At 38.4% G+C, this 20,295-nt stretch overlaps 1 protein-coding gene across 3 annotated transcripts in view; it reads left to right on the plus strand.

Annotated features, from left to right (window-relative positions):
• Positions 1 to 20,295, plus strand: part of LOC122811523 (transient receptor potential cation channel subfamily M member 4-like) — a 1,266,622-nt gene that overhangs the window by 1,149,586 nt on the left and 96,741 nt on the right. For all 3 annotated transcript variants that reach the window (XM_044083407.1, XM_044083409.1, XM_044083408.1), the window contains one exon: positions 2,343 to 2,511. In XM_044083407.1, the coding sequence (XP_043939342.1) occupies positions 2,343 to 2,511 (169 nt within the window). The remainder of the gene's footprint in view (positions 1 to 2,342; positions 2,512 to 20,295) is intronic.

Consider the following 20,295-nt stretch of genomic DNA (forward strand, 5'->3'; position numbering starts at 1 on the left):
TGGTGATGTGAGCACTATGTTGGAGCAAATGGATATTTGGATACAGTTCCATAAATCCTGACTCCACTCTTGTCCATAAAGAGATCTCTTTCTCTTCCTTGGGATTTGAACTTTGTGACTAAGCTACTCACTCTTACTTCCTGTGAGACTGCTAGCTCTGCTCATCTTAACGTCTTGCTCCAGCAGCCGTCACATCAACCACAAGTATCAAAGAGGCACACATCTTGATGTACAGTGAACGTTACGCTGCCTTCCATAAGGGCAGGGTTACACTCGAAACCAATAATTGTTTCATGCATAGGGTGGTTCCAAGCCTCGCCTTGAGTCATTCCATCTAGCTTACTATCATCACTCCAACAAACCAAAGAAGTTACTACTTACAAATCATGTTTACAGATAAAATCTTAGATGTTCTACTAATGGGTCTAAAGACTTTAGAAAATCTGTTTGCATTTTTGTCTCTTTCATGCTAGGACAGGATAGTCCAGTATCCTAACAGACTCTAACAGTGTTAGCTAAATGTATCTTGTTTTGTTATGGCTTTCATGGGAAGGCACATATTGGCCACTACAGTGCAACACCACAAAGGCAGCTGCCACTCTTACAACCTTCTTCTTCTGGACTCAGCATAAAGCATCTGTGTGGCTGCCACATGGATTTCTATTCACTGCTTTTTACAGACATTACAAACTGATTATTTGGTCTACAACAAACAGTGGTTTTGTTTTTGCAGCAGTCCTGTGGCCAAGTCTGGGATCAGGTTCCCTTCCTTACTACCTGATACTTACCCCGTCATTTGTGAATGCAGTGCAACAATTATCATTATGTAGATCCATGTGATGTTAGTCACCATAATGAGATGTTTACATACCTGAATCATTGCTACAGTAGGATTGCCAACCAGCTTCTCCTCTCTTTCCTACACTACTGTATGAATAATTTAAGTAGTTTGTGCTTTTCGACATTTTTAGTGGAATGGGCTGCCTTGCTAACTTTGTTTATATATAGACACACTTATGGTACTCCATTTCATTTGAGGTCCCCAGTGGAGTAATTGATATACTGTATATGTGTAGTGTCTGTGTACATTGAGGTTATTTTAGGGTACAGGTTACGACTGGTCTTTTTAATTTCTCAGTTGCAGTTTTTTTTTTACTTTTTTTTTCTTGACATCCTCATTATTGAAGTAAGGGATACAGATACCTTTATTGGTAACTCCTTGCTCAATGAATGAATACATAAGCAAACAGTGCACCAATTAGGTAACCATGTTAAATATTGGGACCTGTATGAGTAAGTCCCATAAGGTGGAGACAGAACTGAAGAAAATCCAGACTTACAATTACTAAGTCTGAGATTGCCATTTCTTGGAATATTGCATTCTCTCTGGCGTATGGTGATGTCAGAATTCATACGTATAAGGTCGTGAGGGTGCAAGAGGAAAGAAGAAGTTTAAAGAATAGCAGTGTTCAATATTTGCTGTTCTTCTGGATGTTTGAGAATTGGCATTTTAAGTCCCAACATTTCAGTAGGGAGCTCGCATGTTACTCTTTCCTGTACAACTGACTCTCCATCTGGTGTTCTTGAAGGGGGAGGCAACATCATGCCTCATGCAGGAATGTGAGGCGCTGTCTGAAGACTGATACCTGACTCTAGCAAATTATGAATGATCGACAGCAGTGATTGAATTATTCAAACTCAAGTATGAGAGTGCCCTCACACAACTATACCCTCATCCTTTAGAATGACATTTATTTTATTCTAGTAATCCTTTCCTGGCAAGGTTAGTCCCACTTGACTAGCGGCCTCTTTTACAGGGAGACCTGGGTTGGTATACTACTAGGGGAACTTATGGCCAGGGCATCAGGGGAATGTAATAAGTGCCATGGGATCTTTTACATCCTTATGAGCTACCCATCACCTCAAGCAGATGGAGTCAGTTTAACATCTCATCTGAAGGACAAAACACTGCGGAGTGCTTCACCCCCTTATGTTGCATCAGCAATCCACCCACCTGCTGCAGGGATAGAACCCACATGTTATATCCACTAAACAATAAAGGAATTTCTACAGTAAAAGAGGAAAAAAAGAAGCATTCTGACAAGACCTGTTCCATTTACTGTGTCCATCTGTTCTCACTTTCTGGCATGTTTATAATAAAGGCAATATATTCTAACCCCATCTATTCCAGCCAAACAACTTTTAATTATTGCTAAATAAGAAAAATGTGTATTTATGTATATATTTATTGTTTGATTGAGTGTATATAAGATTTAGTATATGAGACTACATGACTCTTGAATAAGATGGTTTCTCTTTTTTTTCCATGTTTGCCTTTTCAGCTGCTCGTATTGGTAGAAGGAACTGCACCAATGACCCAGTAGAACTGATTAATGGGGAACTGCCACCATGTGCCAACATCTATGCCAACTGGCTGGTGATTCTTCTACTGGTTATCTTTCTACTAGTTACCAATATTCTACTGCTAAACCTTCTAATTGCCATGTTCAGGTAAACGTATGGATGTGCTTTACAGGTCAACAAATGTGCATTTCCTTGTTTGTTTATTTTACCATGTGTGTGCACAGTCCAATAGGGTGACCATTTTCTGCCATAACCTAGGAGACACATTAATATAGCTAAAATGCCACTGAAGGGTGGTAGTTATGAAGGGATCACCAGGTTTTAGGGAGTAAATCCCTTTGTAACTCCCACCCTGAAGCATATGATTCAGTTCATGGTACTGGTTAAATTTCAAATAGTGGAACAAATGCAGTGTAAAATATCTCTTTTATGAAGATACACAGGAATATTATAATCTGCTTCAAAGTGTCAGTGTAATGCACTGTGCATATAAACTTAATACCCCCCATTCTCAAGTATTAAACAGTAGTGTTAAACAATTTGGAAAAGTTAGAAGAGAACTTGTAAAGAAAAAAACACCTCCTCTTGTAACACCAAAAATACACCACAGCACCAGGCAATGGAAATAGAAAACCACTTTTTTATTAGACAGTTAAGCACTTTCGTTCAATAGAACTTCTTCAGGACTTTCTATTTCTGTTACCTGGTGATGTGGTGTTTTTTTTTTTTTCCTTGCCTTAGCTGCTCTTGTTTTAGGTTAAAGGTAGAAGAGAAATTTGGTCCTTAACCATTTGGGAATATAATCAGCCTTTGAGGAAATGGATTTAAATTTAGTATTAAAAATAGAATATTAAATACCTTCTGTATTTATAGCAAACTCTAATAAAAAAGCAGCCTTGCACTATTTTCAAAACACAGCACCCACAGAATATTGTACTGAAGCAGGATTTAGAAACACATACACTCAGATATAGATTTTTACAAGTTTAATGCACTCTGTAAACATAAAAAGTAAAGAGTTTAATGCCTCATATCAAAACGCAGCATTTTCATCTTTAACATCAAGACTTTATCAGAACAGCAAAACCTAATGTAATGCTACCACTTAAATAACGACCTTAATTCATTAATTGGTTCATAAATTAAAATATTTAAAGCCACAGTGTTAAAAAAAACAGACCACTGAGGTCAAATAATAACGCACAATAAAAAAAAGTACATAAATTCAATTACCTTGTAAATACATTGGTTTTAATTACATCAGTTTTAAAAAGCACATCAATCTTAAAATACATTGATTTAAAAGACAAGGTAATTACCAACACAATGACAGACAACTAGAAACAAATTAAAAATAGATAAAAGGACACAGAAAATGTTAAGAAAAACTGTTGTAGTTGAGTGGTAGTTTAAACTATGAAATATGATTTGACCCAAAGGTAGTTAAAAAAATGTATAAAAATATAAAAAGGTTTGTTATTTAAAAAAAAATTGCTGTTTTCTAAATGTACAAAATGACAAGGCTAGCAAATAAATTCATGGTTAAAATAGGTACAGATAAAAAGCAATAAAATTTGCAAAATGCAAAAACTCATTCTTTTTTATACTTTTGCTGCCCTAAGTTTTAGTAAAGGGGCAATGGAGACATGATTAACTCCTGAGGGGTTTGTAGCATTCAGTCTCCACGACCAATGCAGCTCCCTGCACTCTAACATTGTCTCACAGTTCCCACCCCTTACGTCTTGTTCAATTATGTCCAGCATGGCAAATTTAAATCACATAAAATTTGGGCAAACAGTGGAATGTTTAAACAAGGAATTGTTGACATACCTACACCTTATATTATGCTTGTATTTCTATATTATACTTGTGTTTCTATAATCTTTTGTTCAATTTCCTCAACATCTTGCGAATGTAAAATACTGGACAGTAGAACACTTAGCAATATAAACTACCCTGCTAGATGTACATGTTCCATTCCTTGAGTAAACATATGTTTGTTTGGCCAGATCTAAGTATAACTTTTCACACAGCAATGTATCTGAACATAATTACACCTGCCACATTTAACCATACCCTTAGTAATGTACACTACAGGATTGTGGTTACTGTTGATAGTGTTCTTTTCTAAAAGACTTTTTATATGGTTGGCAGTCTTGTAAACAAAATGAGGTGTAATGCCTATGATGGCTAGTATTGGTGTATCATCTTTAAAAATATTCCAGTTGTCATACAATATCTTACAAATCTTTTGTGTGTTGGTGGAATATTTCAAAACCTTTTGTACTGTGGCTATCATCTAGAGTTACTGAAATGGACTGCACTCCTAAAAGTGGCTTATCTATGGCACCACTCACTAGTAACCTCTGAAGAAATGTCGCTAACTAGTTGTTTAGGGTAACCTCTGTTACTAAAGAAACCACAAAGTTTTTCCATCTCAGTTTTTAATAGACTGCAGTTTAAAACCATTCTAGCCAACCTGATACACTGCACTTTAAAAATGCTTTTGAAGTGCAAGCAAGTGTTGCTGAAGGTGGGTTTTCTATAAATGTTTGATACAAACCCATTACTCCCTAAACTAATTGTGGTGTCCAAATAATTAATTGAATGGTTAAATATGTGTATAAATTTAAGAAAAGATGAAGAATTTACTAAAATTGCATAAAGTCATTGATTCTGTCAACATGACCTTCCTGTTAAACACGTCATCTTAAAAACCTTACATATAGTTTGCAGTGTTTAACCAGTGTGAAAACACAGCAGGTTTCCCATGTCTTCAACACCAAATTGGCATAAGTTGTCTCCATCACCACTCCTTTAAATTGCCGGTAGAGCTCATCCTCAGAATGGATGTAGTTATTGTCCAACACCAGTTCCATGAAATCAGTAATCAAATTAACCTCAACATTGGAAAGAAAACTGCACTCCACTAACCTCTCATGAAATAATTCTAATCCTTAAATTTTTGAAATACAGCTAAATAAAGCTATGTCAGTTGGAAGAAATGTCAAATTCTCACCCCATAAATTCTGTTTCAGTCGACCTAAAGATTCCCATCTATCTTTTAAAATGTAAGACTGTGTAGAAAAAAAATCGCTTCAAACACCTATTAATAAAAGTTCCAGTGGGTAAGTTTTTGAGCCCCAGGCCACCACAATAGGTCTAAAAGGTGAATCCAAAATATTTTTGTGGACTTTAGGTATGGCAAATATGCTAGGAATTCTTGTGGAGGTGTTCGTTAAAAAAATCAAAAGTTTCTTTTGTTAAATTACCTTGTAAATGTAGGTCATTCAAGAACAAATTGATTTTCTCGTAAGATATATAAACTTGGTTGACAGAACTTGCTTCATAGGTAGAATCATCCTAAAGTATGATGTACATCTTGCTAATATAATCCATATGGTCATATGGGTCTAATACATTTAAATGAAATCCCACACCACCAACATTTAAAACACCGAGCCCACAACACCGACACTACACATAATCAAAATCTCACATACACGACACACACAATCCTGACAAGCCTCCCTACAGTGTAAAAACAACAACACGCGCAAACAACATATAAAAGAAAAAACACAATATTCCAAATAAAACTACCTACTTCCCCTCACCCACACCCCACCCACCATCTAAACCAATCTAAACACATAAAATACACTATAACTAAAAAACCTTACGTACAAACCTGAACATTTCCCATTTTTGCAGGAGGGCTACACCCGCCAAAACCACCCATGGGGGGGCTACACCCCCCCAAACCCACTGCTACTTATAGATACCAACTCCTAGATTGCACTATAATGTCCAGAAGAGCGGATTTCCTGTTCCGTTCAACTTGGACTGTCGAGAATTCAGAAGTCGGCATTCTGTAGGCTCACTCATGTGAAACATTGAGCTTTTCGGCTCAGTGTTTTAAATGTCTGTCTACTGAGATTTTGGTAATCTCAAGTAGACCCAGTCATATATAACTACACTTCCACCTTTGTCTGGTTTCTGTACTCTAATATTGGTGTTATTGGTTAAATTCTTTAGCAAAGCTCTTTCCTCCAGGGACAAGTTAGACTTTTATAATTTGAGTTTTTTTCAAACTCAGTTGCTGGATATCTTGTGCATATGCTCTCTCAAACAATGTTCAGAGAACAGTGGGGTGGGATGTACAAATTGATGCAAATTGAAACCCTTTTTCAAATAAAGAAAAATATTGTTTGCCTAATGCTATGTTGCTGTAATTCAAAATTTTGAAATTGTGTGTGTAATACTATCGTCACTGACTACTATTTCTGTTTCCATTATTGTTGTCTTCTTCTGTTTTCATTAGTTGAGTTTCATCCCACTGAATAGTGTTTCATACCCTGTGGATAGTTCCAATTGTCCCGCTGCCCCCTCTGTTCTGCTATTTTTTTGGAACTTTTTAGTGGGAAACTCTAAAGGTTCATCTGAATTAAATTTGGTCCATTCTCATTGGGTGTGGTGGGGTGTGAAGTTCCACCTGCATAACCATCATCATGAATCTCATTTACATCAGAGAAATGGTTGGCTGTGGAAGCCTCTACAGTATTTTGGGGGAGATCCCTTAAAATATAAGTCCTATTATGTTTGTATTGAATAACGTCTCTTTCTATTTTTTTATTTTTCTTATGAATAATCAGTTGGACTTACCTGTCAATGTTATTGAAAACCTTGTTATATTTATCTTGAAAATTAAAATAATAAATCATTGGAAATAAGTTCTTTAAAGATTTAACCTCTTTTAATAGCCCCGAGATGATAAAATTGCTCCTTTAATTAACAATTCCATTAATTTGAGCTCATGTCTATCAAATAATTTAATGAAGTAACTGTAAAAAATGCCATTCATGTCCATTCCATTAGGGAACTTATAAACTTTCAAACCCTGTGGAACTAACTTTTGATTCAAGCACTCTTTTAAATAGCTGTTGTCCAGTTGTAAAGTTTTTACTTTTAATAATTTCTTTTCAAAAATATTAATCCTCCCATTCAGATTCAAAAAGACTCCATTGTTAGATGAGGAAATCATGTTGTGTGAGTAGTTTGATGAAGAAAAAGGGAGTTTCACTCAAAAAACTAGCAAAATGTAATATTTCCAGTTCGAAAATACCGGCCATTGTTTAATACAGTACCTTGGTCTTTGGAGCTTCTATCCGGTAAAACATTCATGTTACATCCATTTCACAAGGAAGCTCTCTCTGTTGAGGAGCTATTGTCACTAAGCACGCCTGACAGTGTACCCAGAAAGCTCTTTGTCCAGATAATGGGATGACTTCATTGTCTGAAGCAGAATTCGGTAAATTGCCCAAAGATGAAGTTGGCACAGAAATGGATTGAAACGATTGGGAGAGAAGTTCCATCAGTCAAGTAAGCTTCTCTTTCAGCGAGCTAACAGTGTGTGCCAGTGTTGCCATAAATATCTCACCTAAGTATGACTGAGATTTGCAAGGCATCCATCTTGGAGCTGAACAGTTTCAACGATCAAAAAGCCACAAATGTAAACTAAACCACAAGACAAAAAGCGCCTAGCACACTTCCAACTTTTTAAACACTGCAAACTATATGTAAGGTTTTTAGATGTGTTTATTTTATGGGAAGGTCCTGTTGACAGAATCAGTGACTTTATGCAATGTTTGGTAAATTCTTCATCTTTTCTTAAAATTACACACCAATTTAACAACCATTCCATTAATTATTTGGACACCACAATTAGTTTAGGGGGTAATGGGTTAGTATCAAACATTTATAGAAAACCTGCTTTCAGCAACACTTACCTGGACTTCAGAAATTGTCATCCATTCCACTGTAAGAAAAAGCATTTTTAAGGAGCAATGCATCAAGTTGGCTAGAGTGGTTTCAAACCCCAGCCTATTAAAAACCAAGATGGAAAAACATTGTAGTTTGTTTAACAGAGGTTACTCTAAACAACTAGTTAGTACATTTTTTCAGAGGATACTAGTGAGTGCGGCCATAGATAAGCCACTTTTAGGAGCACAGTCCATTTCAGTAACTCAGTCTAGATGATAGCCACAGTACAAAAGGAGACAGAGGTTTTGAAAGATCCATGGTTTTGAAATATTCCACCAACACACAAAAGATTTGTAAGATATTGTATGACAACTGGAATATTTTTAAAGATGATACACCAATACTAGCCATCACAGGCATTACACCTCATTTTGTTTACAAGACTGCCAACCATATAAAAAGTCTTTTAGAAAAGAACACTATCAACAGTAACCACAATCCTGTAGTGTACATTACTAAGGGTATGGTTAAATGTGGAAGGTGTAATTATGTTCAGATACATTGCTGGGTGAAAAGTTATACTTAGATCTGGCCAAACAATTATATGTTTACACAAGAAAGAGAACGGGTACAGCTAGTAGGGTAGTTAATATTGCTAAGTGCTCTACTTGTCCCTACATTTTACATTGGCAAGATGGAGAGGAAATTGAGCAAAAGAATGTACAAACACAAGTATAATATAAGGTGTAGGAATGTCAACGATTCCTCATTTAAACATTCCACTGTTTGCCCACATTTTATGTGATTTAAATTTGCCATGCTGGACATAATTGAACAAGATGTAAGGGGTGGGAACTGTGAGACAATGTCAGAGTGCAGGGAGCTGCATTGGCCGTGGAGACTGAATGCTACAAACCCCTTAGGAGTTAATCATGTCTCCATTGCTCCTTTACTAAAACTTAGGGCAGCAAAAAAAAAGAATGAGTTTTTGCATTTTACAAATTTTATTGCTTTTTATCTGTAGCTTTTTTACACATGAATTTATTTGTTTTTAGCCTTGTCATTTTGTACATTTAGAAAACAAGTTTTATTAAATGATCCTTTTTATATTGTCACATACACTGTTTTTTTAACCTTGGATCAAATCAGATTTGATAGACTACTGTTACTGAGTGATAGTTAACTACGTTTTTTTTCGAAAAAAAGGTAAAGTGCCTTAAATAAACAACCAATAAGGCAAGCTGGATATCAGTCAAGAAAAATGTATTGTTGACACCAAAGCACACTGACAAAAAAGATAAATCCACACAAACGCTTTAACTGTTTTCACTGCGTTTTCATCTTATAACTTTATCAGATGAGCATACCAACAGTTAAATCCTTGATTATATACAAAGTTTAAAAACCCAAAACCCAATCAAATGAACTGAGTGATTAAGAAACCACAAAAATAAAAGGAACAGTGCATTTCTAAATAGTCACATAAAACCACTGTTTAAAAATCATTCTTAGTTAAAAAGAACTGTTTAAAAACCACAAAACAGACATTTGAGCATGTTAATACATCATAATAAATACATACATTTATAAAAATACATTTAAATAATGTATTTGTGTCTTTCGGCTTTTCCCGGTTAGGGGTCGCCACAGCGGAACTCCAGTCCGCTAATGATTGGCAGTAGATTTTTACGTGCCGAGTTGCCAGCCCTGACGCACAACCTTCAACAAAGGTACGCCCATTCACGCATGCCTCCAAACAGAAGACGCTCTAGCTGAGAATCGAACAGGATAACGTCTTACTGTGAGGTGAAAAAGCTACCGCAGCACCACCACCGCACTAAAAATACATTTATGTAAATTCCATATATAAATGCAATGTGTTTGTGTTAAAACCTAATAGCACCATCTACTGACCCAAGTTGTGAATTACAGCTTGGCAGATTTCAATTTGAACACAGGCTTCAAAGACACATTAATTGCCAATATAGTTCCCTATATTCAAGACAGATTTCCCAAGGGCCACACCTGGGATTTATAGGTAACACTTATATAGCATAAAAGAAAAAATTGACATTAATACAAGTTTGATTGTGTCTGTACAACGCATTGTTAATATTTTTCTTTCTCATGTCGTACATATGTTCATAATCCCGCATTTTAAATTTTCTCTCAGTTTTTCCTACATAAAATGCATCACATTGATCACATAAAGCTAAATAAACAATGCTATTTGTACTGGAATTCGCATACCCCCTGGTTTTAATAAATTTGTTCCTACATTTTAAGTGTGTAATTTCCCCTACCTTTATGTAGGGACACTGGGCACAATTGCCACACTTGTATGCGCCTCTTTTTCTAGAATCTGTACCTTTATATCTAGCTGCACCATCTTCCAAGATTGACTTTATATTCTGACCCTTCTTATAAATGCACTTAAAGGGGTTCTCATATATGTTGTTTAAATCAGAAATACTGGCAAACTTTTTCCATCCATGATGTCCTTAACAAGTTTAGCCTCTCCATCATATGTAATAATCAATGCCTTATTGTAAGTCATGTCTCCATCATTCTTTTTCAGGCCAGTGTCTACAACACCTTTTCCCAATATAGGGGCAAACCTTGTGCTCCTAGCCTCCACAACTTCATGAAGTATTTCATCTAAAAGAGTATCTGGGTACCCCCTAGCTTTAAAGTTTTATTAAATATATACATTCTTTTTTGTAATATTCAGTATCAGAAACCATTCTACTAAGGCATCGCCACACACTTTTTTTTGGTAAAAGGGATGTGCACTACCATAATGTAGGTACGAATTTGAAAAAGTGTCCTTTCTTGTATATATTAGATTTGAACTGTCCCCCAGCTTTTGAAATCTTAACATCCAAGTAATTCATTTCATTGTAGGTTATTTCATATGTAAACCTAAGAAATTCTGTGCTATTAGTTAAATAATCTAAAAACTCTAAAAACTTCTCCTCAGGACCAATCCAAAAAAGGCAAATGTCATCCAGAAAACAGGCATAAAACTTCCAATAGTGTGTATATTCACAGTTAAAAACAAACTTATTCTCCCAACATGATAAAATTATGTTTGCCTATGTTGGTGCACAATGTACCCCATTGCTACCCCCTCAACTGCCTGAAATATTCACCTTCAAAATAAATAAAATTATTCTTCAGAACCACACCCATTAAAGTTAAACATATACGGGAATCATTAGGTGAAATATTCCTGTTATCAAATAAATCTTCTTCTAACCACTCCATACCAGTGTCATGGAGTATAGAGGTGAATAAGTCTATAACATCTATGGTTATAAATATTAAGTCCTCAGAATATAAGCCATTGTTAATTTTGGATAGGATTTCCCAATAATCTTTAACATTGGTCACTTCCAGTGATATTTTCTTTAATTTTGAATAAATATATTTAGCTAATGGAGCTGTAACTGAGCCTTAGGCCTGGGGGGGATTATGGACATCTTTGTGGACCTTAGGAATCCCAAAAATGGAAGGGGACTCTAGGTTTGTCCACATGAAGGAAGGCAAAAGTATCTATAAGTCCCTCAAACAGTAAATTTTTCAAACACACACATATTTTCTTGTAGGCTGTATGCACTTCATTTAAAGAAATTCTACTGTATTTACTGTCATCACTTAAGTTGTCCAACATTTTTCCTTCATATATTATTTTGTCTATAAAAATCACCTACCCCCTTTGTCAGGTTTCATAATTCTTAAGTTTCTGTTTTTCTTACATGCTTCCAAAATATTTCCCTCTTCCTTTGTTAAATTAGGTTTCACTTTGTTTTTACTGAGGGCTTCTCTAAGTTCCTTCTCAACCATTACTTTGGTACGCTCATCTAATGAAGTTATAAGACGAAAATGCGGTGAAAACAGTTAAAGCGTTTGTGGGGATTTATCTTTTTTGTCAGTGTGCTTTGGTATCAACAATACATTTTTCTTGACTGATATCCAGCTTGCCTTACCAGTGCCTTCCTTTTGGGAAACTAAGTTTTTTTTAACATTTTCATTGTTTTATCTATTTTTTATTTGTTTCTGGTTGTCTGTCATTGTGTTGGGATTAACCTTGTCTTTTAAATTGATGGCTTTTAAAACTGATGTGTTTATAAGGTATTTGAATATATGCATTTATTGTTTTTGATTGTGCGCAGCTATTATTTTACCTTATTGGTCCGGGTTTTAACACTGTGGCTGTAAATATTTGAATTTATGAACCAATTAATTAAGGTAGCTGTTTAAGTGAAACCATAACATTAGGTTCTATGGTTCTGATGAAGTTTTGATTTTATAGACAAAAATGCTGTTTTGATATGAGACATTAAACTCTACTTTTTGTGTTTATGGAATGCATTAAAAGTGTAAGAATCTACATCAGAGTGTATGTGTTTCTTCAACCCACTGCAGCACACCATTCTGTACCTTCTGTATGTATACTTATTCAGGAAAAAATAGTACTAATTAAAATGTTCCTAGCAGGACTTTAAATTCCTTTAATATTGAAGATCTGAGGAAAAGTACATCAGGGGTGTGCTAACAATGTGTGGAACCATAGCTATGTTTAGTAGTGTTTGAAGTAGAGTTAATGCTTGATAAAAACAGTATGTGTGGATGGTAACAGCATCAGTAGATGTAGCAGCAGAGATGCGCTGCTGAGATGGGAGCTATGTAAAGGATAGATGGAGAGTGGCATAGGATATAATTCTGATTGGAAGGGAGAATATATAAGGAAGTGATGAAGGCAATGGGGTATTGAAGGGTAAAAGAGTTAAACTTTTAATGCATGCAAAAACAGGGTATCAAGTATGTTCAGCTGATGGGAACTCCATTACCAAGTTTGATGGGATATGTGAGAAGAGAAGACATCCACAAGATGACCTTTTCTTTGCATTGACCAGCAAGTGAGTACGTGTTCCTGGTTTACTTATAGTGATGCCACATGCTGAGCACAAAAAAAAAAACTACGGCTTAGTATTACTTCTACTACTGCTACCATCACTGCTACTTCTGCTCCTACTACTCCTCCTCCTCCTCCTACTCCAACAAGTACTGCTATTACTATGACTATTACTACTATTGCTACTACACCTACTACTACTGCTACCATTACAGCTACATCTGTTACTTCTACTCCAACTACTGCTGCTACTACAACTACCTGCCATGTATGTCCCAAGAAAAAAAGACTGCAAAGTGGAAAAGCATTTAGTCAAGTAGACTAATTTCTAGTGGTCAATCTTGAGTAAAAATGTCTACCCTAAAGATGTGAAAATGGACAACCAGTGAATTGTTGCATAGTTTTTCTTCTTTAAGTAGATCATCTGAAAAAAAAAAACATCTGTATTTGCATTGGATGTGAAAGTGGAATTGGTCCTGTCAAATAAGGCTAAAGAAATTCCTGTGAATAATATTGGGGCGTTGCCTGCCAAACCCACCTGTGTGTTACTTGTTTGCATTCACAGGTGTAACTGGCAGAAGGAGGAAACTAGAAATCTTAAATCACTTGGGCCTGATTGCTGGTGTTTGTTTAGTGACATACTGCTATAACCCTCTCTCTGTTCATTATTTAGGTTACCAGGTTCTCTGCAAGTTCCTCAAATTTTTTTCTATATTCTCACCAAAAAAGTTTCAGATTTAGTGACTGCATCCATAAGTTCTGCCTCATATTATCAGGAAAGGTTGACTTTGAGCCACAGACTGTGCAATTCCTAATCTGCCAGCTGCATATTTCTTGCCAGCTGTTACATCATAGTGGATTCATGTGAAGTACACAATCCATCATATCATCCACATTTTGGTACAGTCTTGGAGGTAATACGGCAATGCTTCTGCTTCAGGTGATGTGATGGGCATGGTACCCTTGTAAGATTACTGTTGGTCATTATTTTTAATAGATTTTTGGGGAGGTCGCATGGGACACTACAACAATGAGTTCAGTCAGAAGGGCTGTGATGAGTTTGTTGGCAGTAAACTGGCAGTTTTATTTGTGAAAAACTAGGATTTTTAACCAGGTGTGCATTCTGATGAGGAACAGATAAAGCAGATTTTTTTTTCTCTAGAACAGAATCAGACACCTATATTATTGTTGGGCCAGTTTTCAAATATTTAACAAAAGCAGTATATTACTAGGAGGTGCTCAGTTCAGCTTGTCTATTTTCTTATGATCTGGTGGCTGAGAATCAGATGTTCTGTAGAGACAGTATCTGAAGGAATTAGTCAAGGGTGGTACAGCCCCAGCCTCGAATTGCTTTCTTTACACCAGCTTATTATATCTCTTATTGGAGGAGAAATCCTGTTTGCATCCAAGTTGTAAAAGGCATTTGAAATCCTTGGACTCACCCCTAAAGAAATATTTTCAGGAAGCATAGCTGAAGAAGAGACTGTTGACCATTCACAGCTCTGTCTGAGCCAAAGGTCAATTCTGCCATTTATGTTCCACCAATGGAAGTGGAGACATTATATTTTAGATAAGTAGTCTGTACATGTGCTAGATATCTGGCATTTTTTTTTGTTTGAACACCTTTATTTAATTATCACTTGAACATAGGCACATTTATATAAAAGTAATCATACTGTATTAAGTTAAAAACTAACCGTTTACTTCACATATATTGCTATACATTATATAACCTAAGCAACATTACATAAATTATTCACTTGCTGCCCCTTTTTTAAACAAGAAGCATCTTTAAATCATCACTTATGACATAAGCAATCATGCAGTTATGTAAATTAAAACAAACCACACTGACACAATCCTAGTTGCAAGCATTTTACATGACAAACCATACTGACACACTCCCAGTTGCAAACATTATACATCAGTTATAATCTGGGATTAATGAGGAAGGTGTTGTGTAGCACCATTACTGACTAGTCTGTGCATGTGCTGGATATCTGAGATTACTGAGGTAGGTGGTGTGCTGAAGCTTTACTGACTAGTCTGTGCATGTGCTGGATACCTGGGATTACTGAGGTAGGTGGTGTGCTGAAGCTTTACTGACTAGTCTGTGCATGTGCTGGATACCTGGGATTACTGAGGTAGGTGGTGTGCTGAAGCTTTACTGACTAGTCTGTGCATGTGCTGGGTACCTGGGATTACTGAGGTAGGTGGTGTGCTGAAGCTTTACTGACTAGTCTGTGCATGTGATGGATACCTGGGATTACTGAGGTAGGTGGTGTGCTGAAGCTTTCCTGACTAGTCTGTGCATGTACTGGATACCTGGGATTACTGAGGTAGGTGGTGTGCTGAAGCTTTACTGACTAGTCTGTGCATGTGCTGGATACCTGGGATTACTGAGGTAGGTGGTGTGCTGAAGCTTTACTGACTAGTCTGTGCATGTGCTGGGTACCTGGGATTACTGAGGTAGGTGGTGTGCTGAAGCTTTACTGACTAGTCTGTGCATGTGCTGGATACCTGGGATTACTGAGGTAGGTGGTGTGCTGAAGCTTTCCTGACTAGTCTGTGCATGTGATGGATACCTGGGATTACTGAGGTAGGTGGTGTGCTGAAGCTTTCCTGACTAGTCTGTGCATGTACTGGATACCTGGGATTACTGAGGTAGGTGGTGTGCTGAAGCTTTACTGACTAGTCTGTGCATGTGCTGGATACCTGGGATTACTGAGGTAGGTGGTGTGCTGAAGCTTTACTGACTAGTCTGTGCATGTGCTGGATACCTGGGATTACTGAGGTAGGTGGTGTGCTGAAGCTTTACTGACTAGTCTCTGCATGTGCTGGATACCTGGGATTACTGAGGTAGGTGGTGTGCTGAAGCTTTACTGACTAGTCTGTGCATGTGATGGATACCTGGGATTACTGAGGTAGGTGGTGTGCTGAAGCTTTACTGATTAGTCTCTGCATGTGCTGGATACCTGGGATTACTGAGGTAGGTGGTGTGCTGAAGCTTTACTGACTAGTCTGTGCATGTGCTGGATACCTGGGATTACTGAGGTGTAGTGCTGGATACCTGGGATTACTGAGGTAGGTGGTGTGCTGAAGCTTTACTGACTAGTCTGTGCATGTGCTGGATACCTGGGATTACTGAGGTGTAGTGCTGGATACCTGGGATTACTGAGGTAGGTGGTGTGCTGAAGCTTTACTGACTAGTCTGTGCATGTGCTGGATACCTGGGATTACTGAGGTGTAGTGCTGGATACCTGGGATTACTGAGGTAGGTGGTGTGCTGAAGCTTTACTGACTAGTCTGTGCATGTGCTGGATACCTGGGATTACTGAGGTAGGTGGTGTGCTGAAGCTTTACTGAATAACAATGTGCTTGTGCTGGATATCTGGAATTTCTGAGGATAGGTAGTTTGTAAAAGCTTTACTGAATGGTCTGTGTGGTGCTCGATAAATGGGATTACAGAGGTAGGTGGTATATAAGCATTCATCTGATATTTGGATTAGTGAGGTAGGTGGATGTGTAGAACCTTTACTGACTAGCCTGTACATGTGCTGGATACCTGGGATTACTGAGGTAGGTGGTGTGCTGAAGCTTTACTGAATAACAATGTGCTTGTGCTGGATATCTGGAATGACTGAGGATAGGTAGTTTGTAAAAGCTTTACTGAATGGTCTGTGTGGTGCTCGATAAATGGGATTACAGAGGTAGGGGGTATGTACAACCTTTAATGAATAATATAAGCATTCATCTGATATTTGGATTAGTGAGGTAGGTGGATGTGTAGAACCTTTACTGACTAGCCTGTACATGTGCTGGATATCTGTGATTACTGACGAAGTAGGTGTGTAGAACATTTACTGACCAGTCTGTGCGTGTGCTGGATATCTGGGATTACTGAGGAAGTAGGTGTGTAGAACCTTTACTGACTAGTCTGTGCATGTGCTGGATACCTGGGATTACTGAGGAAGTAGGTGTGTAGATCGTTTACTGACTAGTCTGTGCATGTGCTGGATATCTGGGATTAACATCAGTGACGGTCTCCCTCTGCCTGTTCAGATTCCTTCTCTACTCTGCAGTTTCTTCAGTAACTCTTACATAATGGGATGATGCCTCCAGAACTAGAGTGGTTCCAGTACCCGGAACACTAGGAACAATTTTAAGTGCCTGTAAAACTCTAACACATCTGCCTACATAAGCATCAGGTATTGTGACTCTGTCACTCATCGGTGTAGTTGTTCTTAGTCATGCATGGATTACCGATTTGAATTTCATTTGGGTTTGGTTTGTTTTATGACCAATGGGATTTGCGTGTTGTGGTTATCGTACTCTGAGTACATCTGTTTAGTAGAGCATGCAGACAGCTTCATAAATGAGTGCAAGGAACCTCTGGGCACTGAGATGATGGATCGCAGTTTGCTGCCTGTCTGGACACTGAAAGTGAGGCAAATTAAGACTCAAAATGCAGCTGCTCTGCGAAACTGTCTACAGGTATATACTACTGTATTTTTCATGGTAAAAGTAGTAACTACAATTGCTGAATGAACATTTTTGGATGTGGCTTATAGGAAGGGAACAAGTTATTTTTTCTTGTCTCAGAACAAGACTGCATTTCAATGTTAGCATGTCAAGGAAATACTGCAGTACATTTCTCTCGCCTTTGTATGAACTTGACCTCTGCTGGTATTTTTCATGAAAGTCATCATAACCTGACATTGTTTTTTCTTTGTTTCTATCTGTATTTTTCTTTCCACTGCATGTCTTCGGTCATCTGGTGTGTTTCTATTTGCTGCCAATCACATAATTAAAATCTTGGCATTGTTTGGAGCTGGTCAGCCTTAATACAGTGGCATACAAATTATAGAAAGGCAATGTATAAAAAGGGCAGCATATGACAAAAAATTATAGCGAGACTAATGCTTGTCAGGATGCATTTCAATAAGATTGTTAGCCATGGTCTGCCACTAAGTATGCATATTTTTATGTAATCATAATTGTTACTTATTGAAAAGAATCATGTATGAAACATCATTTTAAGATGAGAAAAACACCTTATCACTTTCTAGGTGGTATGTACTGCATAGGAGATATACCGCAGTTAACTGCTTGAAACTGATTTGAATGTTTGGAGTTAGAAAAACTGTACTTATCCCATGGTGTTATCCATACAAAAATCATAAAAAAAATAATTTTTGTTGTTGGTCATTTTGTGAACATGTTGGGTATAGTACAAGGAAAGTAGTTTATTTTAATTTATGTCGAAACTGACCAATTGTAATACCTTCTATGAAAAACAAAGAACAAATATATTGCTATGATGTGTATATTTCTCTTAATATGACTTCACCCTAAATATGGAATGAAAAAAATCAATCTTGGCAATTAAGTTTCTACTGCAATTAAAGGTAGATTTTTTTCCAAACTGTTAATTTAATAGTTTGGCAATTAAATAACTAATTCATAATTACTTACCCACACTAATCCAGCATAATTAAAGCTGGAAGACAAAGTGATGAAATCACCTCCTGCCCACCCATTAATATTAAAGCCAGAAATAAAGATCTGAAGTAGTTAACTTCATTTGCTCAGCAACCTGTGGGTATCGGATCCGAGCCGGCAGCTTTCCAAGCTAAAAGATCCGAGCTCCAAGATCCTCCCCCTACCCATAATGCCCTGCCATCTCCCTCTAACCCTCCGATCTCGTTTGCTGCGGTTTCTGTAAGCTTATTAGAATGAGCTCCAATAGTGGTATCGTGAGTTTAGGCTTTTTTTATATATATTTCCTGTCAGAAATTTCTATACCTTTGTGTGACTGAATCCCTTATAACTCTTTTAGTAATTTTAGCTAATTTTAACAAAACTCTCTTCTTTATTTTTAGCTTATTTCCCTCCCCTGCCTGTGTGTGAAGGTGTGTGCATGTGGGCCTTTTTTCCTTTCTAGAATGTCCGAAGGCCCCAAAGCTGTGTTTTCCAAATGCTCCGAGTGTGGCCATAAGCTGTCCCCAGTGGATGGCCACACTCGGTGCATTATTTGCCTGGGGGTTGATCACCTCTCTTCGGGCTGCACTGTTTGTGCGGCCTTCAACCCCAGGGCTTTGAGGGATAGGAGGACTAAGCTAATCCTTGCGGGCCTTTTGCCCCGGATTCCACTTCAACCTTCTCCTCCTCCTCTGTGGCGCCAGCCGTGGCTGCCCCAGTTACCGCCTCCGATCCCCTGGCCGGGACTCAACCTCCCTCTTTGGCTCAGGAGGAAAGGGACGGTAGAAAAAGAGACAAGAGAGAGAGAGAGAGGAAAAAGGATAGGCACTACAGCCACAAGAGGCGGTCCGAATCTGTCCCCCAAGCAGCTTGCCTCTCCCCTCAAGGTCTCCAGGTCTTCCCCCTCCAGGCTTCGTTCTCCACATTTCTCCCTGGAGCCAGAGGAGGAAACCCAGTCACCTTCGAGGTCGTCTAGACGGCCTTCCCGGCCGGCTTTGGTGGCTTCATCCAGATCTACAAGAAGTTTATCCGACGCTGACATGGACCGGATGATGCGTCGATTTCTTCAGGCCCAGATGCAGATGGGAGTGCTCTTGCCTCCCCCCCCCCTCCAGGGGGAGCTCGACCCCTTTTTTCGCCCCCATTGCTCCTTCTCTGACCCGCCATCGGATCTGTCTAGCTTCAGAGCCAGGGTGATGTTGGCGCCGTCAGTGGTTTCTACTTCGGCGCAGACTGTACCCTCGAGTCTGTCGGATCCGAGCTCTCGGGGCCGTGGGTTGAGCATCAGATCCAGCAGAGTTAGTGGGCCTTTGGCTCTGTTGAGGTCAGAGCACACTGCTCTTTTGGATCTGATCAGATCATCTCAGGCACCGATCCACTCACCGGATCCAAGAAGACTGCTTTCAGATCCAAGAGAAAGCAGTTCTCCCTCGGTGTTCAACGTCATGGAGAGGGTTCTTTCGAGGAATTCGAGGCTCCAGGCTCTTGCTATGGATACACCCGCCATTCCCTCTCAGACGGGCCTGTCCTCCATCATCTGGCCCCAGAGACAGCCTGTGCCTACGTCTCAGATGGTTCCCCTAGAGGAACAGGACATTGTTGGTGAGGCCTCCTTGGACAGCCCCCTTGAAGAGGTCCCTCACAAACGGAAGTGCAAGAGGAGGCACTTGGACTCACCTGAGTCCCTCATGGAGGACACAGACTTAGAGGAAGGGGAAGGTTCCCCAAGGTCACCCCCCCCCGAAGACATCTCCTTTGGAGACATTATG

The sequence above is a fragment of the Protopterus annectens genome, chromosome 9.part0 (assembly GCF_019279795.1).
Source record: "Protopterus annectens isolate FY-2018-M chromosome 9.part0, PAN1.0, whole genome shotgun sequence".
NCBI lineage: Eukaryota > Metazoa > Chordata > Ceratodontiformes > Protopteridae > Protopterus > Protopterus annectens.